Source organism: Telmatherina bonti, assembly GCF_933228915.1.
Source record: "Telmatherina bonti genome assembly, chromosome: 5".
Lineage (NCBI taxonomy): Eukaryota > Metazoa > Chordata > Actinopteri > Atheriniformes > Telmatherinidae > Telmatherina > Telmatherina bonti.
In genome coordinates, this window is record NC_136623.1 from 8,415,923 (window position 1) to 8,434,009 (window position 18,087).

The 18,087-nt window shown below is 42.5% G+C and overlaps 1 protein-coding gene across 1 annotated transcript in view; it reads right to left on the reverse strand.

Moving 5' to 3' along the window:
- The window catches only part of smg5 (SMG5 nonsense mediated mRNA decay factor), a 29,000-nt gene extending 11,168 nt beyond the window's left edge, over positions 1 to 17,832 (reverse strand). Inside the window, exons 1-14 of the mRNA XM_079240504.1 lie at positions 17,422 to 17,832; positions 15,398 to 15,496; positions 12,846 to 12,969; positions 11,389 to 11,545; positions 11,096 to 11,185; positions 10,192 to 10,281; positions 7,032 to 7,110; positions 6,826 to 6,951; positions 3,399 to 3,467; positions 2,850 to 3,085; positions 1,566 to 1,703; positions 473 to 1,387; positions 217 to 386; positions 59 to 134 (exon numbers count right to left, since the gene is read on the reverse strand). Coding sequence (XP_079096630.1) covers positions 59 to 134; positions 217 to 386; positions 473 to 1,387; positions 1,566 to 1,703; positions 2,850 to 3,085; positions 3,399 to 3,467; positions 6,826 to 6,951; positions 7,032 to 7,110; positions 10,192 to 10,281; positions 11,096 to 11,185; positions 11,389 to 11,545; positions 12,846 to 12,969; positions 15,398 to 15,496; positions 17,422 to 17,486 — 2,434 coding nt within the window. The 5' untranslated portion in view covers positions 17,487 to 17,832. The remainder of the gene's footprint in view (positions 1 to 58; positions 135 to 216; positions 387 to 472; positions 1,388 to 1,565; positions 1,704 to 2,849; positions 3,086 to 3,398; positions 3,468 to 6,825; positions 6,952 to 7,031; positions 7,111 to 10,191; positions 10,282 to 11,095; positions 11,186 to 11,388; positions 11,546 to 12,845; positions 12,970 to 15,397; positions 15,497 to 17,421) is intronic.
- Between the last annotated feature and the right edge of the window lie 255 nt (positions 17,833 to 18,087).

Here is an 18,087-nt window from a genome sequence, read left to right on the forward strand (position 1 = left end):
AGAAGCCAACATTCATGGACAGAGTGGAAATAAAAGCCCGGATCAGAGGAGAACTCACCGGCCTCGAGCATCTTGCTGCCGTCTGGCAGCAGGTTGAGCAGCACAGACAGACGGTTCCATAAACTCTGAGAACTCTGCAGAGAAGCAGGTTGATCAGAGTCAGAGAAAAACCTCTGCAGAGCTCGGTACTTAGAGCAGGAAGATCTGCTGCCTCACCTGAGCACACATGAGGATGATGTCCGTGTTTGTCCTGAGCCAGTCGATGAAAACCTTCACCACCTGGATTAAGCCCTGATTAGTGAGGATCTCTAGTTTCTCTAGGAGGGTTTTCTCGCTGTGGACAGATGGAGTGCTGTGTTGACTTCCTTCTGAGTCCGAGTCCAGGTCTGAAGGATGAAACACAAACAACTTTTACATTTCCCAGCCTTTAAACAGCAGAACGACAGGTGTGTTGATGCGTCAGGTGCATTACCGTCGTCCTTGGTGCCGTTGGCAGTACCGGGGTTCAGCTCACAGGGAGAGTCTCTGGGAGGAGGCGGGGTCTCTTGGGATGGGGGAGCCGATGTGTCGGCGGGGGCAGGAATGGCCGAGGGAGACGAGGCTTGCGGCCTCAGCAGCATGTTGCTGAAGGTCGGCGCCAGGCGGAAGCAGCGCTTTGCTTGGAAGAGCTGGGAGGACATGGCCTGGAGGTTGCTGCTGATGCTGGGGTCGCTCGGCAGCAGGGGTCCATTCGTGGCTGGGGGGGTCTCGCCATCCCTCTCGCCTCCTTCCTCTTTTGGTTGCTCTTCATCATCCTCCTCCTCGTGGTGCTGCCGGGCCTGGCCCTCCAGGGTTTCAGAGCTTTCCGCATCGCCGATGTCTTCCAGGTCTGAGCGAGACTCCTGGCTGTTCATGTCGGAGTCCGTCTCTACGTCAAACGCCGTTCCACCTTCCTCCTCCTCCTCTTCCTCTGAGCCACTCCCCCAGCTGCCCTCCTCCCCCAGAGGGTCGCTCTTCACTTCCTTCTTGTCAGACGGGTTGAGCACCATTCCTACTGCGGTCCCGGCCGTAGACTCAACCGGAGCCCTCCTCTCTTCATCTTCGTCTTCGTCGTATTCGCTCTCGAACCCTTCACTCAGATCGCTCTCATCCTCTCCTCGGGCATCTTTGCGAGCGCAGCGGCGACGGCGGAGCCGGGAAAGGCGGCTGTACTTCTTCTTCTGCCTCTGCTTCTCCTCCTCCGCCTTGCACTGATCTTCCTCACTGCTGTTCTTTTTGCCGCCGACCCGCTCGCAGCCGTCTTCGTCCCGGTCCTCCTCATCCTCCTGCTCCAGGGAGCCGTTCTGAAGAGGCCTTTCGTTGGGAGTATCTTTCAGCGGCGCTGACAAATCCCTCACCTCCAGGTCATCTAGGCAACAGATGAAAGAATTCCAGCTTATAAACGTATTAATCTAAACAAATGAAATCCTCAGAGAGCCAGTCAGGAATCCAGCTGACTGACGTCCACTTTAAACAACAAAAACACTCAAATGTTTAAAGAATGATGCTTTTTTTTTTTTAGCCAACAAACAGCGTTTGCCACTCACCTGTCGCATCGGTGTGAAGTGGAGGCACCTGGCTCTCCCCTTCCTCCAGCTCAGCCTGCAGACGGATGTTGACGTGGTTCACGAGGTGGGAGAACAGGGCCAGAGTAAAAGCGATGGATGCGCTGTACTGCTTAGATCCTGCAGAAACAACATGCCAGCACGTTAAAGTGAAGCACATTCACCCATTCACCTCTTAATACAAGCATTTAAATATACTAGAAAGCACAGTTTATCCATGTTATTTTATTTTTATGCACTTTTTTTTCTTTGAAAAAGAGAAAAACAACTGGTCATCAACCAGACGTTAGTGACCACGAGGATAAAGTCCATTTTCCCCCGCCATGCAGGCTTACAGACCTCCAGAATAACCGTTTGCTTTGGTTTCACTGGCTCCTTGTTCATTTGGGACCATTTTTCCTACATGGAGAACTTTTAATCCAGTCATGTCAAAAAAAAAAAAAAGAAAAGCGTCGTGGAAACACTACATCTGATCCGATCGGCCTTGGCTGGAACGAACGAACCAGTTTAAACCTTTTCCTGATCAGCTGAGGGGGTAAAGTCACCACGTTGACACCCCCTGCCATCGCTCTGTGGTGGATGTTCCCGTGCAGGCTTTAACCACACGGTTGTTAGGTGGCGTAACCAGTTTTCAGTCAAGACTTGACAAACAGAACAGTTCTGTGGCAGAAACAATGCGTTTGTTGGAAACTGACCAAACATTTCGACGATCAAAAGGTTAAAAGAAAAAGAAAAACAGAACGTACAGTATTACATGTAATCATGTAATACTGAACGTCCACGTAAACCTGGATTCTCCCATCAGACTGATTTCAGGTGGAAACATCTCAGACTTGTAACGTAGCTGCAGCCTGCTGTGAAAACGTCCACCGCCACTCGATCAGCTGGAGCTTCATCGCTGGGCTGTGTTGGCCTTTCACAGGACCAAATAGCTGCATGTTTATGTAGAAAAGGAAGAAAAAAAGCCATCTGTGTGGCCTGAGGAAGAGAAACAGATGGACACTCTGATATTTCCTACAAAAAGAAATCCCAGTCCCACCATGCTGGTTCATCAGAACCAGGCAGACAGAAACTGGTTTAGTTTGGTGAACAGAGTCTGAAGGATCTGGAACAAGCTGAGATGTGGGTTTAGTCTCGTTTGCAGGTTTTCCAGCTGCAGGAGAAATATAGGAAAGCTCTCTGAGAAAGAGCTCTCTCTCTCTCTCTGAGAAAGGTTGTCTGCTGATCGCTGCTCGTCGCTGTGGAAGACGGAAAGCAAACACCAACCTCCTCTCTTAAGGCTGTGCACCACCATCAGACACGTGACCACCATCTTGAAGATGAGGTTGTCGGGCAGTACGGGACAGGAGCCGTCGGCGTGTGGCGGTGGCGGCTGCTCCTCCTCCTCCTCGCTGGGGCAGTGGTTAGCGCCTCCATGTGCTGGAGGCGGCAGGTAGAACAGCACCAGGTTGAAGTCTTCCAGTACAGACTGGCAAAGCGACGTCAGCTCCGTCTCCATCAAACTTCAACAACAGAGAACAGTTTGGTGGAAAACGTGTCGACCAGGCAGCATTTTGCATCTAGTTTGTTAAAACTTCATGGAAAACAAAAACAAATATCTGATCCGGAAAAATCCCTAACTTCACTAAAAATGGATTAAAAACACCATCTGACATGAAGAGAATTCTACAGCTGTGAACTAGATGTTTATCTCAACAGCGGACAAAGAGGAGTGTCGCTGAGGAGTTGCTGGGATGAGCGCCAGCCTCCCCAGTGACCCTGCATGGATCATGGATGGTGGAAAGTGTGATACAGGTGTAGAACAGAGCAGCTCACCTGTTTTTGGGCTGCAGCAGACTCTGGAGGTACATGAAGCTCACCAGGAGGCGCTTTATGTCTTTGGATCTGCAGAGAAGTTCAGGAGGAACAGACGTCATAAATGAAAACTTGTGCACAGCGAGGACCGTGTTGCCTTGTGATATTATGGTCCTGTTCCACCAGTATCAGCTCGTCTCAGCTGAACTCGGCTCCGTTTGGAGGCTTTTCCACTCGGCTTTTGGACCCGTTTACCGGTACTTTGTTTGTAACTCCTCAGCCCAGGTTCTAAACGAGCAGAGTCGGGTTGTGTGTGACGTCACCAGACTGCATGCCGCTATTGGTCAGGGGCGTGGCCAATCAGATGTCAGGGAGTGACATCACTGGAAGAGCAACTCCAACTCGCAGGTTGTTTACATTACGTGACAAGCGATGACGCAACAAAAGTCTGTTCCGTGGTCCAACACTGAGGTGGAGACATTTCTCTGCTTGCTGAGGAAAGGATACAGAGGGAACTAGATGGAGTGACACGAAATGAAAAAAATCCATCACGAGCTTTCCGACTCAACGTCTACGGCTAGCAACGGAGTTTCCAGCAGAGTCCAGAGAAGCTGAAAAAGCTCCAAAGTGACTATCGGCAGGTCGAGGACCACGATGGGCAGAGTGGATCCAACAGACGAGACTGGAAGTGGATCCAACAGACGAGACTGGAAGTGGATCCAACAGACGAGACTGGAAGTGGATCCAACAGACGAGACTGGAAGTGGATCCAACAGACGAGACTGGAAGTGGATCCAACAGACAAGACTGGAAGTGGATCCAACAGACGAGACTGGAAGTGGATCAAACAGACGAGACTGGAAGTGGATCCAACAGACGAGACTGGAAGTGGATCCAACTGACGAGACTGGAAGTGGATCCAACAGACGAGACTGGAAGTGGATCCAACTGACGAGACTGGAAGTGGATCCAACAGACGAGACTGGAAGTGGATCCAACAGACGAGACTGGAAGTGGATCCAACAGACAAGACTGGAAGTGGATCCAACAGACGAGACTGGAAGTGGATCAAACAGACGAGACTGGAAGTGGATCCAACAGACGAGACTGGAAGTGGATCCAACTGACGAGACTGGAAGTGGATCCAACAGACGAGACTGGAAGTGGATCCAACAGACAAGACTGGAAGTGGATCCAACAGACGAGACTGGAAGTGGATCCAACTGACGAGACTGGAAGTGGATCCAACAGACGAGACTGGAAGTGGATCCAACAGACGAGACTGGAAGTGGATCCAACAGACGAGACTGGAAGTGGATCCAACAGACAAGACTGGAAGTGGATCCAACAGACGAGACTGGAAGCGGATCCAACAGACGAGACTGGAAGCGGATCCAACAGATGGAAACGATTTATAGTCAGCGACCGGCAAGCAGCAGACCACGTTGCAGATTGTCTCTAGGTTCTGTGTTGTTCTAGAGCTTGTCGTGCACAACACTGACATCACTGTGATTTCACACAAACCCCGCCCCTTTTAGAGCTGGTACTAAACTGTAATGGAAAAGAAACGGGACCAAGCTGAGACCAGTTGAGGAGAGTTGAGGAAAAGAGGAAAAGAGGCATCAGTGTCAAACTGTAAGATTCCCACTGAAGAGACATGATAAATGGAACCTGTAACCTTTTCATGCTGAAGCCAGGAATGACGGCGCTGAAACAGTTCCGACTGCTTGCTTCAGCTAACTTAACAAAAGCATTCTTGTTCTCCGTCCAGGTAGGAAACCAGGACGTTAATCCTGTTCACAACATCCTTCCAGAGGCACTAAGTGTACGATCTTCTTTTCCCCCTCCTTTTCACTGCTTGTACTTGTCTTATTTCAACCTGCTTTTGACACGTTTGCTGCTTCATCAGTTTCATTTACCAACAGGCTTCATCCACCATCTGCAGAGCAGAGAGATGCAGCTTTCTACTCACCAGTAGTAGGAGTGTGTTTGTGTGATTGAAACAGCAAGAGAAGAAGTCCTGCAGTAAAGACCCGGTTGGTTTTAAAGATATGTGAAAGACTTAGTTTTTATCATTTATCCAAACTGGACAAAGACTGAAAAGACGAACAAACAAAACATTAGCAACAAAGTCTGGGTTTGAAAACTCAGGTGCTGTGAAACTAAATCCTTTGGGTTCTGGAGACATTTTAACATTTAAATGAAGCATTCTGGTTTATTCTGGGATTTCTTTTTGTTGAGCTTTTGAAAATACTGTGACAAGGAGAAGCTGCGTTTGACTCCCATCACCTCTGTCTCGACCTCCGTCTTTAACCTGGTCCTGCTCCATCTGGACCTCAGCCCTGATTCAAGCTGCGCCACATTAACAGCTTCTTGCCTGTAGCCTTTCTGTGTAGAGTCCAGAAGTGACAATTCCTGGTCCAGAAAGTAAAATCCCGCCATGTTTTTGGTGTTTCCACTAACAGGCTCGCTTACCTGGTAAATAAACTCTGCTCATTAAATTCAGCTGGTTTGGTGACTGGTAGGAACAGCTGCCGGACTGGACTTTTACTTTCTGGACCAGGAATTACCTCCTCTGGTGGAGTTTCCATGTTCTGCCTGTGTAAGCGTGGGTTCACTCTGGCTTCCTCCCACCCACAGGACATGTTTGTTAGCTTAATCACTATGGAAACTGATCCCTTATCACATGTAAGTCACTTTGGATAAAAGCGTCTGCAAAATGTCGGAAGAAAAAGATTGTACACATCTGTATGTCTACATATGAAATTACTTTTACATTTACTTTTATTATTAACAAAAAAAAAGTATGTATATAAGTTAATTTCTCTGCATGCCTTTACCTTATTTGTAAAATAGCTGTAAAATAGCTGTATTTTATACTTTTATATCAGTATTCAGTGTTTTTATTATTTTTAATATTCAGCACCTTATCATCGAAACAAGTTCCCAGTCTGTGAATTGTTCAAAGACAATGGCAAGAAAAGTCTTTCTGATTCTGACTTCATGGGAACAACATAAATAAAAATCTGATAATCCAGAAGCAGCAGAAACAGCCTTCCTAAAACAACTTGCTTTAACCAACGGGTATCGTATACCAACCTTAACACACTGCTGACAGATGCTAGCTGCCATGCTAACAAGCCAAAAGAACTGAAGTTTACCAAAGATGATTTCAGAGAAATAAACATGATGCCCTAAGCAACGTGAAGTCACACAGCTTGACACAGAACAAGACTTTCGGTCCATAAATGAAACGTTGCTGGTAAAAATGAGCAGTTATCCATGAGGGCTGAAAGGTGGCGCTGACCCATTCTATTAAAGATGTATTATGAAGGCGATACACACCCTGAGAGTTCTCCTGACACGTTTTATGAAGAATAAAAGCCACGCTGTTGCAGAAAAGGCATGTAGGAGCTGCAAAACAAACCATGATGGCGTGAATCCTTACCGCTGCCGAGACGGAGACAGTTTCTTCATTTCATGCTTCTTTACTTGATGGTACATCTTGGCAGCTTTTTCAAACAGGCGCTTCAGGTTGCCGTAGGCGCCTTCGAACGGGGCATCCGATTGGATGCTGCGAATGGAGAAAACATCCGTTTAGACTTGCAGCTGAACCTCCTGCATGGCGTGTAACTGTGTGTGAACGTCACTCACCAGCGTAGATAATAGTAGGTTGCTTCAACGTTGTAGAACTTGCTTCCAGCCAGTGTGCCCAGTTGGTTGAAAGGCATTCCTGTTGACAGGAGGTTATGAGTCAACATCTATGATTCATGTGATGAGGACCGACATGCATAAGAACGAAATTAGAACTGAAAATATTGCAGTCAGATGAATGAAGGCTTTGACAGGCAGAAAACCCCAAACAGCACCAGTTACAGCAGCTAATGAGAGTTTTTACCAACCATCTGCAGTGGAAATGAAAAGTGTCCACAGTCATATTAAATCACCAGGTTTTTCTGACAGTAAACCATTTCTCAAGCTTTAATGTGTTTACACCTTTAACCTTTACATTTAGATTTAAATTAAAATACAGACAGATCTGCTGACGCTGGTTTAACTCAGGCCTTGTCAACATGTAGCAGGAATCTCACAAAACAAAGATATTTTCTCCGATTTGGCCTTTCAACCACACCAAAACAAAGATTTATGCATCAATAGGAAAATCAATAACCATTTATTGGTGCGTTATGTTTCTTTAAAAAATTTTTAAAAAACCGGCAAGAAATTTTCTTTTTGCTCCTTTTCGAGCATGTTGCTCCCTTTGTTTTGTTTTTGTCCTGTAAAGTCTTGTTTTACCTTTTGTACGACCATGTGAGAAAAATAAACAATGGTTTTAAAAACCTCTAAACAAAGTGAAGATGTGTCTGTCTGCATGTGAACGTTCATAACAGGAGGTTTTGGGTTTTTCAACGTGACCGTCTGCAACACAAAACGCCATGACGTCACATGTGCAACCTTTGTTTATGTAACCGGGGGTCTTGTTTATGCGCCTTTACTTTTATAATACATAGAAACAAGAACATGAAGAAGTTCTGTGGAACTGAAACAGCCGCCGTCTTTTATTATTCGACAGAATCGTCAAACACAGTGCAGAGTTCCTGTCTGGCCTTTTCAAGTTCAAGTTTATCTATATCCCACATTTCTACAGCAGCAGCTGCCCAAAGTGCTAAACAATAAAACAACAAACAACAACCCACAGTTTAAAATTAAACCCTGCATATTAAAAAATAAATAAATCTGGACAAAACAAAAATCTAAAATAAAAGTAAAAAAAAAAAAAAATTTAAATACACAAAGAAAAAGCTCAGGTATGACCAAATGCCGGCACAAAGAAGTGGGTTTTAAGGATGAACTTAAAGACAGATTGAGCAGCTCTGATGTGAAGGGGAAGGCTGTTCCTCATCTTAGGAGCAGCAACAGAAAAGGCTCCATCACTCCTGGATTTTAATCTGACCAATGGGACCTCAAGTGATAGTTGAGAAGAGGACCTAAGAGTCCTGACCTTTCAAAATAAAACCACACTGAACACATGATCTCTTTGACATTTCCAGCAGCATGGACGTTCTTGAAACTCTGATGGCGTTTTCTGTTGTCCAGACGCTTCTGTTTGTTTTTCCAAGCTCAAATACCACTCCACATAAACTACCAACGGCAAAGGATGACATGAAGGACAATCATTTTCCACCACCTAACCAGATCACGATGGAGGCACGTTTCCTGTTTTGTGGAAGTGGCGTCGTGAGATGGAAGGTTATTCTGATTGGATAGGATTTGAGGCGCTACCGCTGCCTAAAGGTTTGATACGCTGATGAACGTGCTTAACAACGCCGTTATGTTGTGTGGATGGATTTGTTTTTGAAAAACGAGGTTGTGGCGACTTTTTTTTTTAACTAGCCGAATGGAGGGAAATATTTGGTTTTACAAAAACCCGACTCCGTGTGGAAAAGCCCTCAGACACCTTTTGGTTTAATCACAGCGTTCGGTCTTGGCCACACCTGCCATCAATCAGAGAATCTTGATTAACTCTGCATAAAGATCAGCTGTTATTGCAGGATTTTCCTGCAACAGCAGACCCCGTGCTCCACGCAAAGCTTCTGAAGCATCTAATGAAACGTATTGTTGAAAGGTATAAATCAGGAAAAGGAAATAATCACAGCGTGGAAATTAAAAGGAACACAGTGAGGTCAGTCAAACATTGGGACAAAATGCAGAGAATGGGAACACAGCAAAGAGCTGGGCCTTCCCCACAAAACGATGAAAAACAAGAAGGAAGCTGGTAAGGATGGCGGCAGGAGACCTGCAGGAACACTGGAGGAGCTACAGGAATGTCTGGAAGTCCTGCTTGGGTCCTCCATGGGACAGCAGTATGCCGTATATTCTCCATATGTCTGCACCATGAGGGTTGCAGGACGTCCGGCTGTGTTCACACTGCAGACAAGAATAACTTCCATCTGACTTTGTTGACCTCGTGTGATCAAGATCAGGTTGTTTTATTACAGCTGGAACAGCACAAACCCAAGCAAGGCCACTTTGTCACGACCGCTCAGGTCTGAACAGGCATGTTCTTCATTGTTAGTATTGTTTTTGGCTTCGAAACCGACACACACATGCTAACGCGGTGGTCACCTTGAGGGCTACCATCCTGCAGGTTTCAGAGTTTCCAACAAATGAAAAGGTTTTCCAACAACTTTGTGTTGATGTGCCATGAGGGATGTTGCTGCAGAGAAACTCTAAAACCCGCAGGATGGTAGCTGTGTGTAGCATCCATGTTTACCGTCGTAAACACGGCGTGCTGTGTGTGTGACCTCACGTCTTCATCTGTGCATTTAATGGACAGTTCACTCTGAAAAGTGGTTGTGGTTGGAGAAAAAGAAAAAGAAAATCATGTTGGGTAAATACGACATAACCTCCGTTCTGCAGAACATTTGATGGAATAATGACCACCTACGAGCTCCTCGTGCTGCAGGTGACGGCGCAGTTTGTTGAGGTCAGTTTTCCAGACAAACTTATCTGGAAAACTGTGCATGTCATCTCCTTTATTTGTCATTTTGAGTAAGTAGAGACTGAACTCAATGTTTAAAATATAATATAAACACGTTGTGTAAAAGTTGTCATTTAAAAAAAGTAAAAATTGAAACTTGTGACTTCCGATTTTACATTTTAAAGCCAATATCGGCCCATAATATCGAACATTTCTTATTTCAGTTGGAGAAAAAGCAAAAGTATCTTCAGAGCTGACTTCTGTCCTGTCCTACGGGACCAAAGGAAGAAAAGTGAAGCAGACTTTCACAGACTTATCATGGCGGTCACTTACCGACATGAGGCATGACAGACAGAGCCTGATGGTAAAAGCGCTCAGCCAGCTGCTCAGCCTCCACTCCAGCAAGCTCATTCTGGTAGCGCGCTACGACCAGGGAGAAAAATACATTCATCCGTCAAAAAGAAACACTTGCAAGCAAGAAAATACACAAAGCTGTGCTCATATATATTCATCCCCTTTCATTGAAGAAAAGGCTGAATTTACAACAGTCACTCAAATAACTGGAGACTTAAAAAAGGAACAATAACTAAACATTTGCAAAAATATAATTTAGTAATATAAGATACTGTTTTTTCATTTAATTTAGTTGAAGAAAGAAAAAAAAACAAACAAATGTGTCCTGGACAAATGAGAGACTTTTCTGTTGAACAGTGGGACAAAATACCTGTCAACAGGTGCAGAAGTCTGACTGAGAGGAACAGAAAACACCTGACTGGAGCGGAAACATTAAAGGATTGTTCAACTAAATATTACTTTATGACTGATGTAATATGTAATAAATTACCTTATGTATTTGCTTTTTAAAATTTTTTTTCTATTGAACCAGAATTAAAAAATAATGTGATAATTTTAATAAAATTTTATTTATTATTACATTAGTCAATTTCAGCTTATTTTGCAGGCAGCTGTTTTTTTCCTTCTTTAATGAAAGGGAATGAATAAATATGAGCACAACTGTAGAACCTAATTTCACAGAAATAAAATGTAAAATTAAAAGTAAATAAATAATTTAAACAATCTAGTGTGATGTATTAGTCATCGTCATGTTGCTTTAAACCAGCCACACAGCTTGTTCAACGTTCTACATGACTAATCCAGCATTTTTCCACACACAGGATGTCTCATCTCTTCCAGCCTGACAGAGAATAAATTTAATGTTCTATCAACATATTATTACCCAGATCTCCAAGGTAGACCAGACAGCGATGGCAGGCCATCTGCGCCCACTCCATCTCCTTTGGAGTGGCTGAAACTGGTTTCTTTCGACCTGACAGGAGCAATCACAGAAAGTTTGTTTTGAACATCTAGTAAATAAAATAATCTAGAATGACCATGTCGTCAGCGACTTCACAAGACAAAAGCATGTCAATGAGACCAAAAAGTGAGAAGAGAAGGTGCTATGGTCTCTTCATGCACACACAACACTTAAACGGGTGTCAGAGAGGGAGACTCTGAGCTTTCATGGCTGACCGATGAGCGGATCCGTGACGTGGGTCCAGTCGATGCAGTCCTGCAGCTCCAGCTGGTAATGAGACTGGATGTAGAGCAGCAGGTGTTGGTAGAAACCCACGCCCGCTATCAGGTGTGTCCTGTAGGCACACTCCAGAGCGCTGCGACTGTGGATGTGCTGCAGTGGAAGAAAGACGACAACAAAACAGAGAAAGAACAGAAATATGATCAAAACAACTGAAACAAATATGGAAAGACAGAAAATGTATAAATGCATGTAAACATGAGCATCTATGTCAGCATTTTCATGTGGAGAAAAAGGAGAAACCACCTGGAAAGGAAGGATGCAAAGGAAAGAAGAATAAGGAGGTTTTTACGTCATGAAGTTAGACTCTTATGAGCAAATAAATCATTTTACCAACAGTGTCACCAGAAAACCACAAAAGCAAACAAAAGAAATAAACAGTTTTTTTTTTTTTTTTTTTTTTTTACATCTGTCAGGCAACAAAGCTCGCAGTAGGAACTGCAAAGATAGAAGCTTTATTTGTTGGCTAAAACCTGACAAATTTAACGTTTTGTTATTTTTACGACTCCTTTCTGACCTCCATCTGTTGATATTCTGGATTCTTTAGTCCATAAATGTGCAATGCTCATTGGTTAAAGATGCATTAATGCTCAACGCAGACGGATGGACATTTTCATCCGTCTCCTGCATCGTTTACGTGCGTGATTGCTGCATTTTACGGAGCTAAAGCAGCAAACGGAGCGATACGTCTGGAAAAAACGAGGGTCACTGTTGAGTAGTAAAGCTGATGTGCGCCACGTGAAAAGGAACAAACCAGAGGAGAGGCAGAGGAACGGGACGAAGACGACAATGACGAGGACAACAACTGTAAAGAAAGCGAGAGCTTTTGAAGAAAGTCGGGTGGTGACACAAAACACCACAGTGGTGCATTACCGCCTCCAATCGGTGTCTGAAACCGATGTCAGAACGATGGCGTCAACACTGAACTGCCCAAGGGGATGAAAAGACCTCGTAACCATGGCAACGTCAAACATATTATCTGTCTGAGAGATGCTTATCAGGTATGGTTGGACCCGTCCTGCCTCTCGCACGATGACTGGACTCAGCGGTTATGGAACTGGATGGAAGCAGAGTAAATAGCTTAGATTTGGGGATTTATTCTTGCTGATAATTAAATTAAACAGCTGTGAATAAAGCAACACAGTAAAGTTGAGAGATTATCTGGGAATGACCGTCTTTCTTCCCTGTGCTAAATGTACCGTTTTAAATTTCCAGTGAAGCTGCTGATTCAGTGTTTCATGTTGTGCTCGGTGTGTTTTTAACGCAGATGAGAATGGCGGAGTTGACCTTTAAGCGAAGGCCGTAGTTTGGGGCCAACCAAGAAGAGAAAACGGTTGCTTAATCAATACTGACAGCCATTTTCCGCAGCTGGAGGGCCCGCTGCTGCTCTTACCTTCTTGTTTGTCTTGATAACCTGAATGACCTCATAGTAAACCTTCCTCCAGAGCAGCTCCTCAGCTTTACGGCCGTAGTCGACAGGGTGGAGAAACATCAGTTTCACACACAGCTCCCTCAGCCTGGAAACACACAAAAGAGGAGTTCATGACAACATTTACAGTCGGGTCACCGGTTTATCAGGTGAACCAGTGAGTCAAGCTAGTTTCTCATTCAGGGTGTGGCGACTAAACTGACACATCCACTCAATTTTAATATATTTAACTTCCTGTTGGGTAAATACAGCCGACTCTTGTGTATATACATACATTTATTTCACTAACTGCTTTAACACACAAACATCTCCACAAAAGCAGCCTATAACGGTGCGTTAACATCTCTAAAATTGTTTCAAATCCTCAAAATCAGAGGATTTTATCACCATTTGAGCTTCTAATTTGACATGATTACATTTTTTTCTTCTAATAAATACATAAAAATCATTTTCATGTGCTTTTAGCTCTTCCTTTCAGCCCAAACTGGTTTGCTACCAGGCCGTGACGTGCTAAAACCAGCTCCAGCCAAGCTAGCAAAAAAAAGGAACCTTTGGTCAAAGTCAAACATAAAACCCACGCAGCTGTTTGGGAACATTACTGTTTAGGGAATCAGGTGACAAACAGCAACAAACCACACTTCCAAAGTCATCCATAAATCCTGTTGGATAATTATGAAGAAAATATTAAAAAATAGATGGTTTTTGTCACAATTTTGCAGCTTAAAGTTTTCAACATTTAGAATCCAATTTTTATTCACATAGAGATGTGTGTGCAGAAGAATTGCTGAGTTTCTGTTTTCATGAAGTAAACTATATGAAAAGTCGGGGTAAGATCTTCACAGGATGGGGAAAAAAAATCTAAAATAAAAGATAAAAACAAAAGTGGCTCAATTATTGAAAAATCTGCTATTTTTTAAAGCCTTTGCTGTGAACAGAGAAGAAATCTGAGGACACTGCCTATTTTCAATGTCTTAATTTAATATTTTACAGATAAAGCAGGCAAATACGTTAAAAAAAAAAGTCTAATTGCAGTCCAATCTTACAAATACTTCATTTTCAAATGCCATGACATGAAACACACACCAGGATTTAGCCTCAGTGAAGTGTTCGCTCCTCATTTCTGCGACTCGTGCAGTCTCAGTCAGCCGATTCAGAAGTTCGTCACCATAAGGAGTTTGCACATATCCAACTTTACTTAATGTGTGATGTACATGGGGGTTATTCTAAATACTTTGTCATCATCTACTCTTGTAAAGAAGCTCATGGAAGGATTTGTTTCTTTATCTTTCAGCACCAGAGATTATACAGTGTCGATGTGATCAAGCTTTTATCTATTCATCTTGAACATGAACTTTTCTATGAGAAACTGATCATGGAAATTTTACATGGGAAGCATAAAAAAAACCCCAGATGGCACCGTTTACAGCGTGTATGTAAAATATAAGCAGCTACAGCAACTGGAAAACTGTACATCTTTACAACTAACAAAATTACAGCAGATATTTAAGTCTAATATAAACTCTGTGTATTCAGGTCTATCAGGTTGAAGTACACGCCTGCATGGGGAGAATGTGAAGATGAATCAACACAGGAGTTACTGTTTAACACTGGAGTTATCTACACCTGCTTTTGTTCTGCCAAAATGCGACACAAAGCAGACCCACAGACCCTTCTGCAACACCACCAATAAGATCCCCCACCCACTGCATGCTCATTAGCCTTAAACTTTCCATTTAAAAGTTACAAATTCCAAAAAAAAGACGTCTTTTTCAGTGTCTTTACATGTCAGATATTTCACAAACCGATGTGGTGCATAAATCTGGTACCTGAGAGCAATAGAGATCCCTTTAATCCCATTTATTAAAGCCGAAAAACTACAAAACTTCCAAACACACTGAAATAAAGTTTAGACATTTTACCACATACAAAAGGAACTTTTAAAGTAAGAATCATTGCTAAGTTGGAGAGGCATCAACACATTAAGTATGTGGATATTTGAATTATGAGTTAGACATGACTGCAGTACAGGGTAGCATTAGTCTTCCATGTTAATATGCCAGCTGCCTGCCTACTTTAGTTACATTACATGGAAACAAAAAATATATCAAGTGAAATTTAGTTTATTTGACATTATTTATAGTGGAATGAACGCAGCCATTGGGCAGGAGGAGAGAATCTTTCCTCTGTCCCTCTTTCTGTCTAAACCTGCATCAACTTGTCCCTTTTTCCAATTTACACCCAACTTTCTCATGACCTGTGAAGCTTTCTGCAGCCATCCACTTTGGTTCAAGTCAATAAGGCTTCATTTTCTCAACAAGCAAGTGTAAATGTCTTGCAGATGGGGACAAATGACATGCAACTTGACAGATCCAGACTCCATTTGAAAGACAGCTTAGGACCCACTTTGCGCCTGACAACTGGTTAGACAGGGTGATGCTTAGATTACATGCAGCCAGGCGATAAAAAGTAAACATTTAGTCGCTTTTCATTCACACCGCTGAGAGAACTGGACATACTTGTTGCGCAGGCTGATGTTCTCCGGCTTGAAGACCTCTCTGTAGGATGATTTGCTGCCGATGATGACATCCAGTTTGTGCACAGACTCCACTACAGCCCTGAGAAAAAAAAACAAAAAAACAATGACAATTTTTTTGTTTGGAAAGTTTATTTCACAAGGTCCAATAAAATAAAATAAAACATACAAAAAAACCAAAGTACCTTAAAAGTAAAGAAACAACAAAACCAGACACTCGAAAAGGAGTGAGCAGAAGTAAAAAAAAAATGTATTAAACCCCACCTCTTTGCAATCAGTGTTTACCGCGTATTCATATACACATATGTTAAATAATATTTCCACATTTTTAACTGTTCTTTACATCTGTACATAAAGAAAGAGACAAATAAACAAATAACCACAACAATAATATATACAGCATTATCAGTGACCCTTGCTAAATATTAACTCTCTTCTGCAGTCATGTACCTGGCAAATATTACGTTTTTATACAGTTTTTTTAAAAAAAAATTTTAAATTTGGACACTGCTTCAACCCTTGTTCTAAACCATTCCATAACTATCCCTCATACTGAAACACAGAATCCCCTCAGTGTTATACTCACCATGTGTGTTTTTAAGTTAAATTTTCACCTGAGATTATAAACCTCCTTGTTTCCCCAGAACAGTGTTTGAATGCTAAATAATAATAAGTTATTTTTTGCTTTGTATAATATTTGTGCTGTTTGAAATTAAACAATGTCCATTGGGGCTGTGACAATATGCTTCTGTCCCAATTCGATTTGATTCCAATTTATAGGTTAAAAACAAAATAAATGTACAAAACTTTTTTTTTGCTTGCCATTGTTCTTAATTTGAGTTAGGAAAGAAAACAACACAGTAGCCAGGCCATCAGTCTGCTGCGATAATGCCTAAGAAGCGAGTAATAAGATCAATAAAAACAATAAAAATTACAAATTTTTTTTATAAAGGATTATTTTTTATTTATTTGAAAAAAAAAATTTTTAAATTGTGAAGCAAAAAAAATTCCTGATTTTCAATTCCATTTTCCCCACCCCTAATATTCATAATCTTTAATCATTTTGATTTGAAAAATACTGGATTAATGTGTTCCAGATATTTAACATTATGAATCATTTGTATTGCTCTTTTTTGTAAAATAAGCAAAGAATAAGGATAATTTTTATATGTTTTGCCCCAAACCTCAGCACAATAAGTTAAAAAAGGCAGAATAAGGTGAACAATAAATAATATAAAGGGATTTATAATTCAAGAATTCTTTTGCTTTGTATAATAATAAAATGCTTCTTAAAATCTGACCTTTTATGTATTTAATGTGAGCTGTCTATGTAATTGTATAATCTATTTTGATTCCAGGAAATTTGATTTAATGTAGTGTTTTTCAACCTTTTTTCACTAAAAACAACAACAACAAAAAAATCATAAGGCAAAGCACAAAGCAATTTTTTTTAAGTCCATATTATTCATATAAAATCCATCTCGTCAAAGCCTCTAGAATAGAAATGAGATAAACACAAGAAGGAGGAATTTTATTATCTTTCACTGGGGCCTGCTCACTCAGAGCTGCTTTTAGACCAATGAGGTGAAATTGGGTAATTTCTCAGGACACACCTGATAATCTCTCACGGCACAGTGGTTGAAAAACACTGATTTAATGAACTCTATGTGTACCCCATCTATATGAACCTGTACCCGTGCACCCAAAACCACATACAATGATTATGACATCAGTCAAACTTACCTTTAAAAAGCAACAATTTAGTAACAAACTATCATGACAGGTTGGAACATTTCGGGCGGATTCTCTCCTTTGTAACAGTAAACACTGAGTGGCTAAAGCTCAGCTAACTAGCTCTGAGTAGCTAAAGCTAAGCTAACTAGCGCTGAGTGACTAAAGCTACGCTAACTACCGCTGAGAGGCTAAAGCTAAGCTAACTAGCTCTGAGTGACTAATGCTAAGCTAATTAGCATCTCGGCTAGCTGGGGAGAATCGGCCTCAACTTACCTGTAAAGCCGCTTGATGAGAAGGACTTTCGCCTCTGGCTCGCTGTCCTGTCCAGGCCCACTCATATTAGCGACAAGCCAACTGTTTGATCGCACGCTCCAGCGTCTTGTCGCCGTTCTTAACACACAGTTGTCCCGGCTACTCGGGTTTGTTCCCCGGTAGAGACAACCGTGTTGATAGCCAGCTAGCGCTAGCTCTCAAGTTAGCGTTAGCTCTCCTTCTATTTCCTCCGAGTCTCTGTCCTTTCGTGTGTCCCTTGGCGAAACCCCCTCCACCCATCCGTTCTGAAAACCGGGTAGAAGGGGGTGCCTGGCCAATTACTCTCTTCCTGGTCAGCTGAAATGCCCGGTTATCCCTCTTGTGTTGTCCACCGTTCCGGCTATCGCTACGAAGGCGGCCATTATTCCTGTACGGCAGAGACCGCCTGAATATCGCGAGAAAAAAAAACGTTTACTCACGAGATTACAATTCGTGTTGCCTCATGGTGTAAAAATCCACATTTCAGACAATGTGAGTTAACCAAAGACTGTGGAATTAACGTTCAAAATTATGACGTTAACGAGAATACGAACATAGTTCTGAGCAGTCAATATAACTACGAGCCTTTGCCACTCCATAACAAGAATCAGGCTTTTTTTTTTTTTTTTTTTAATTCTGCAATGTTTA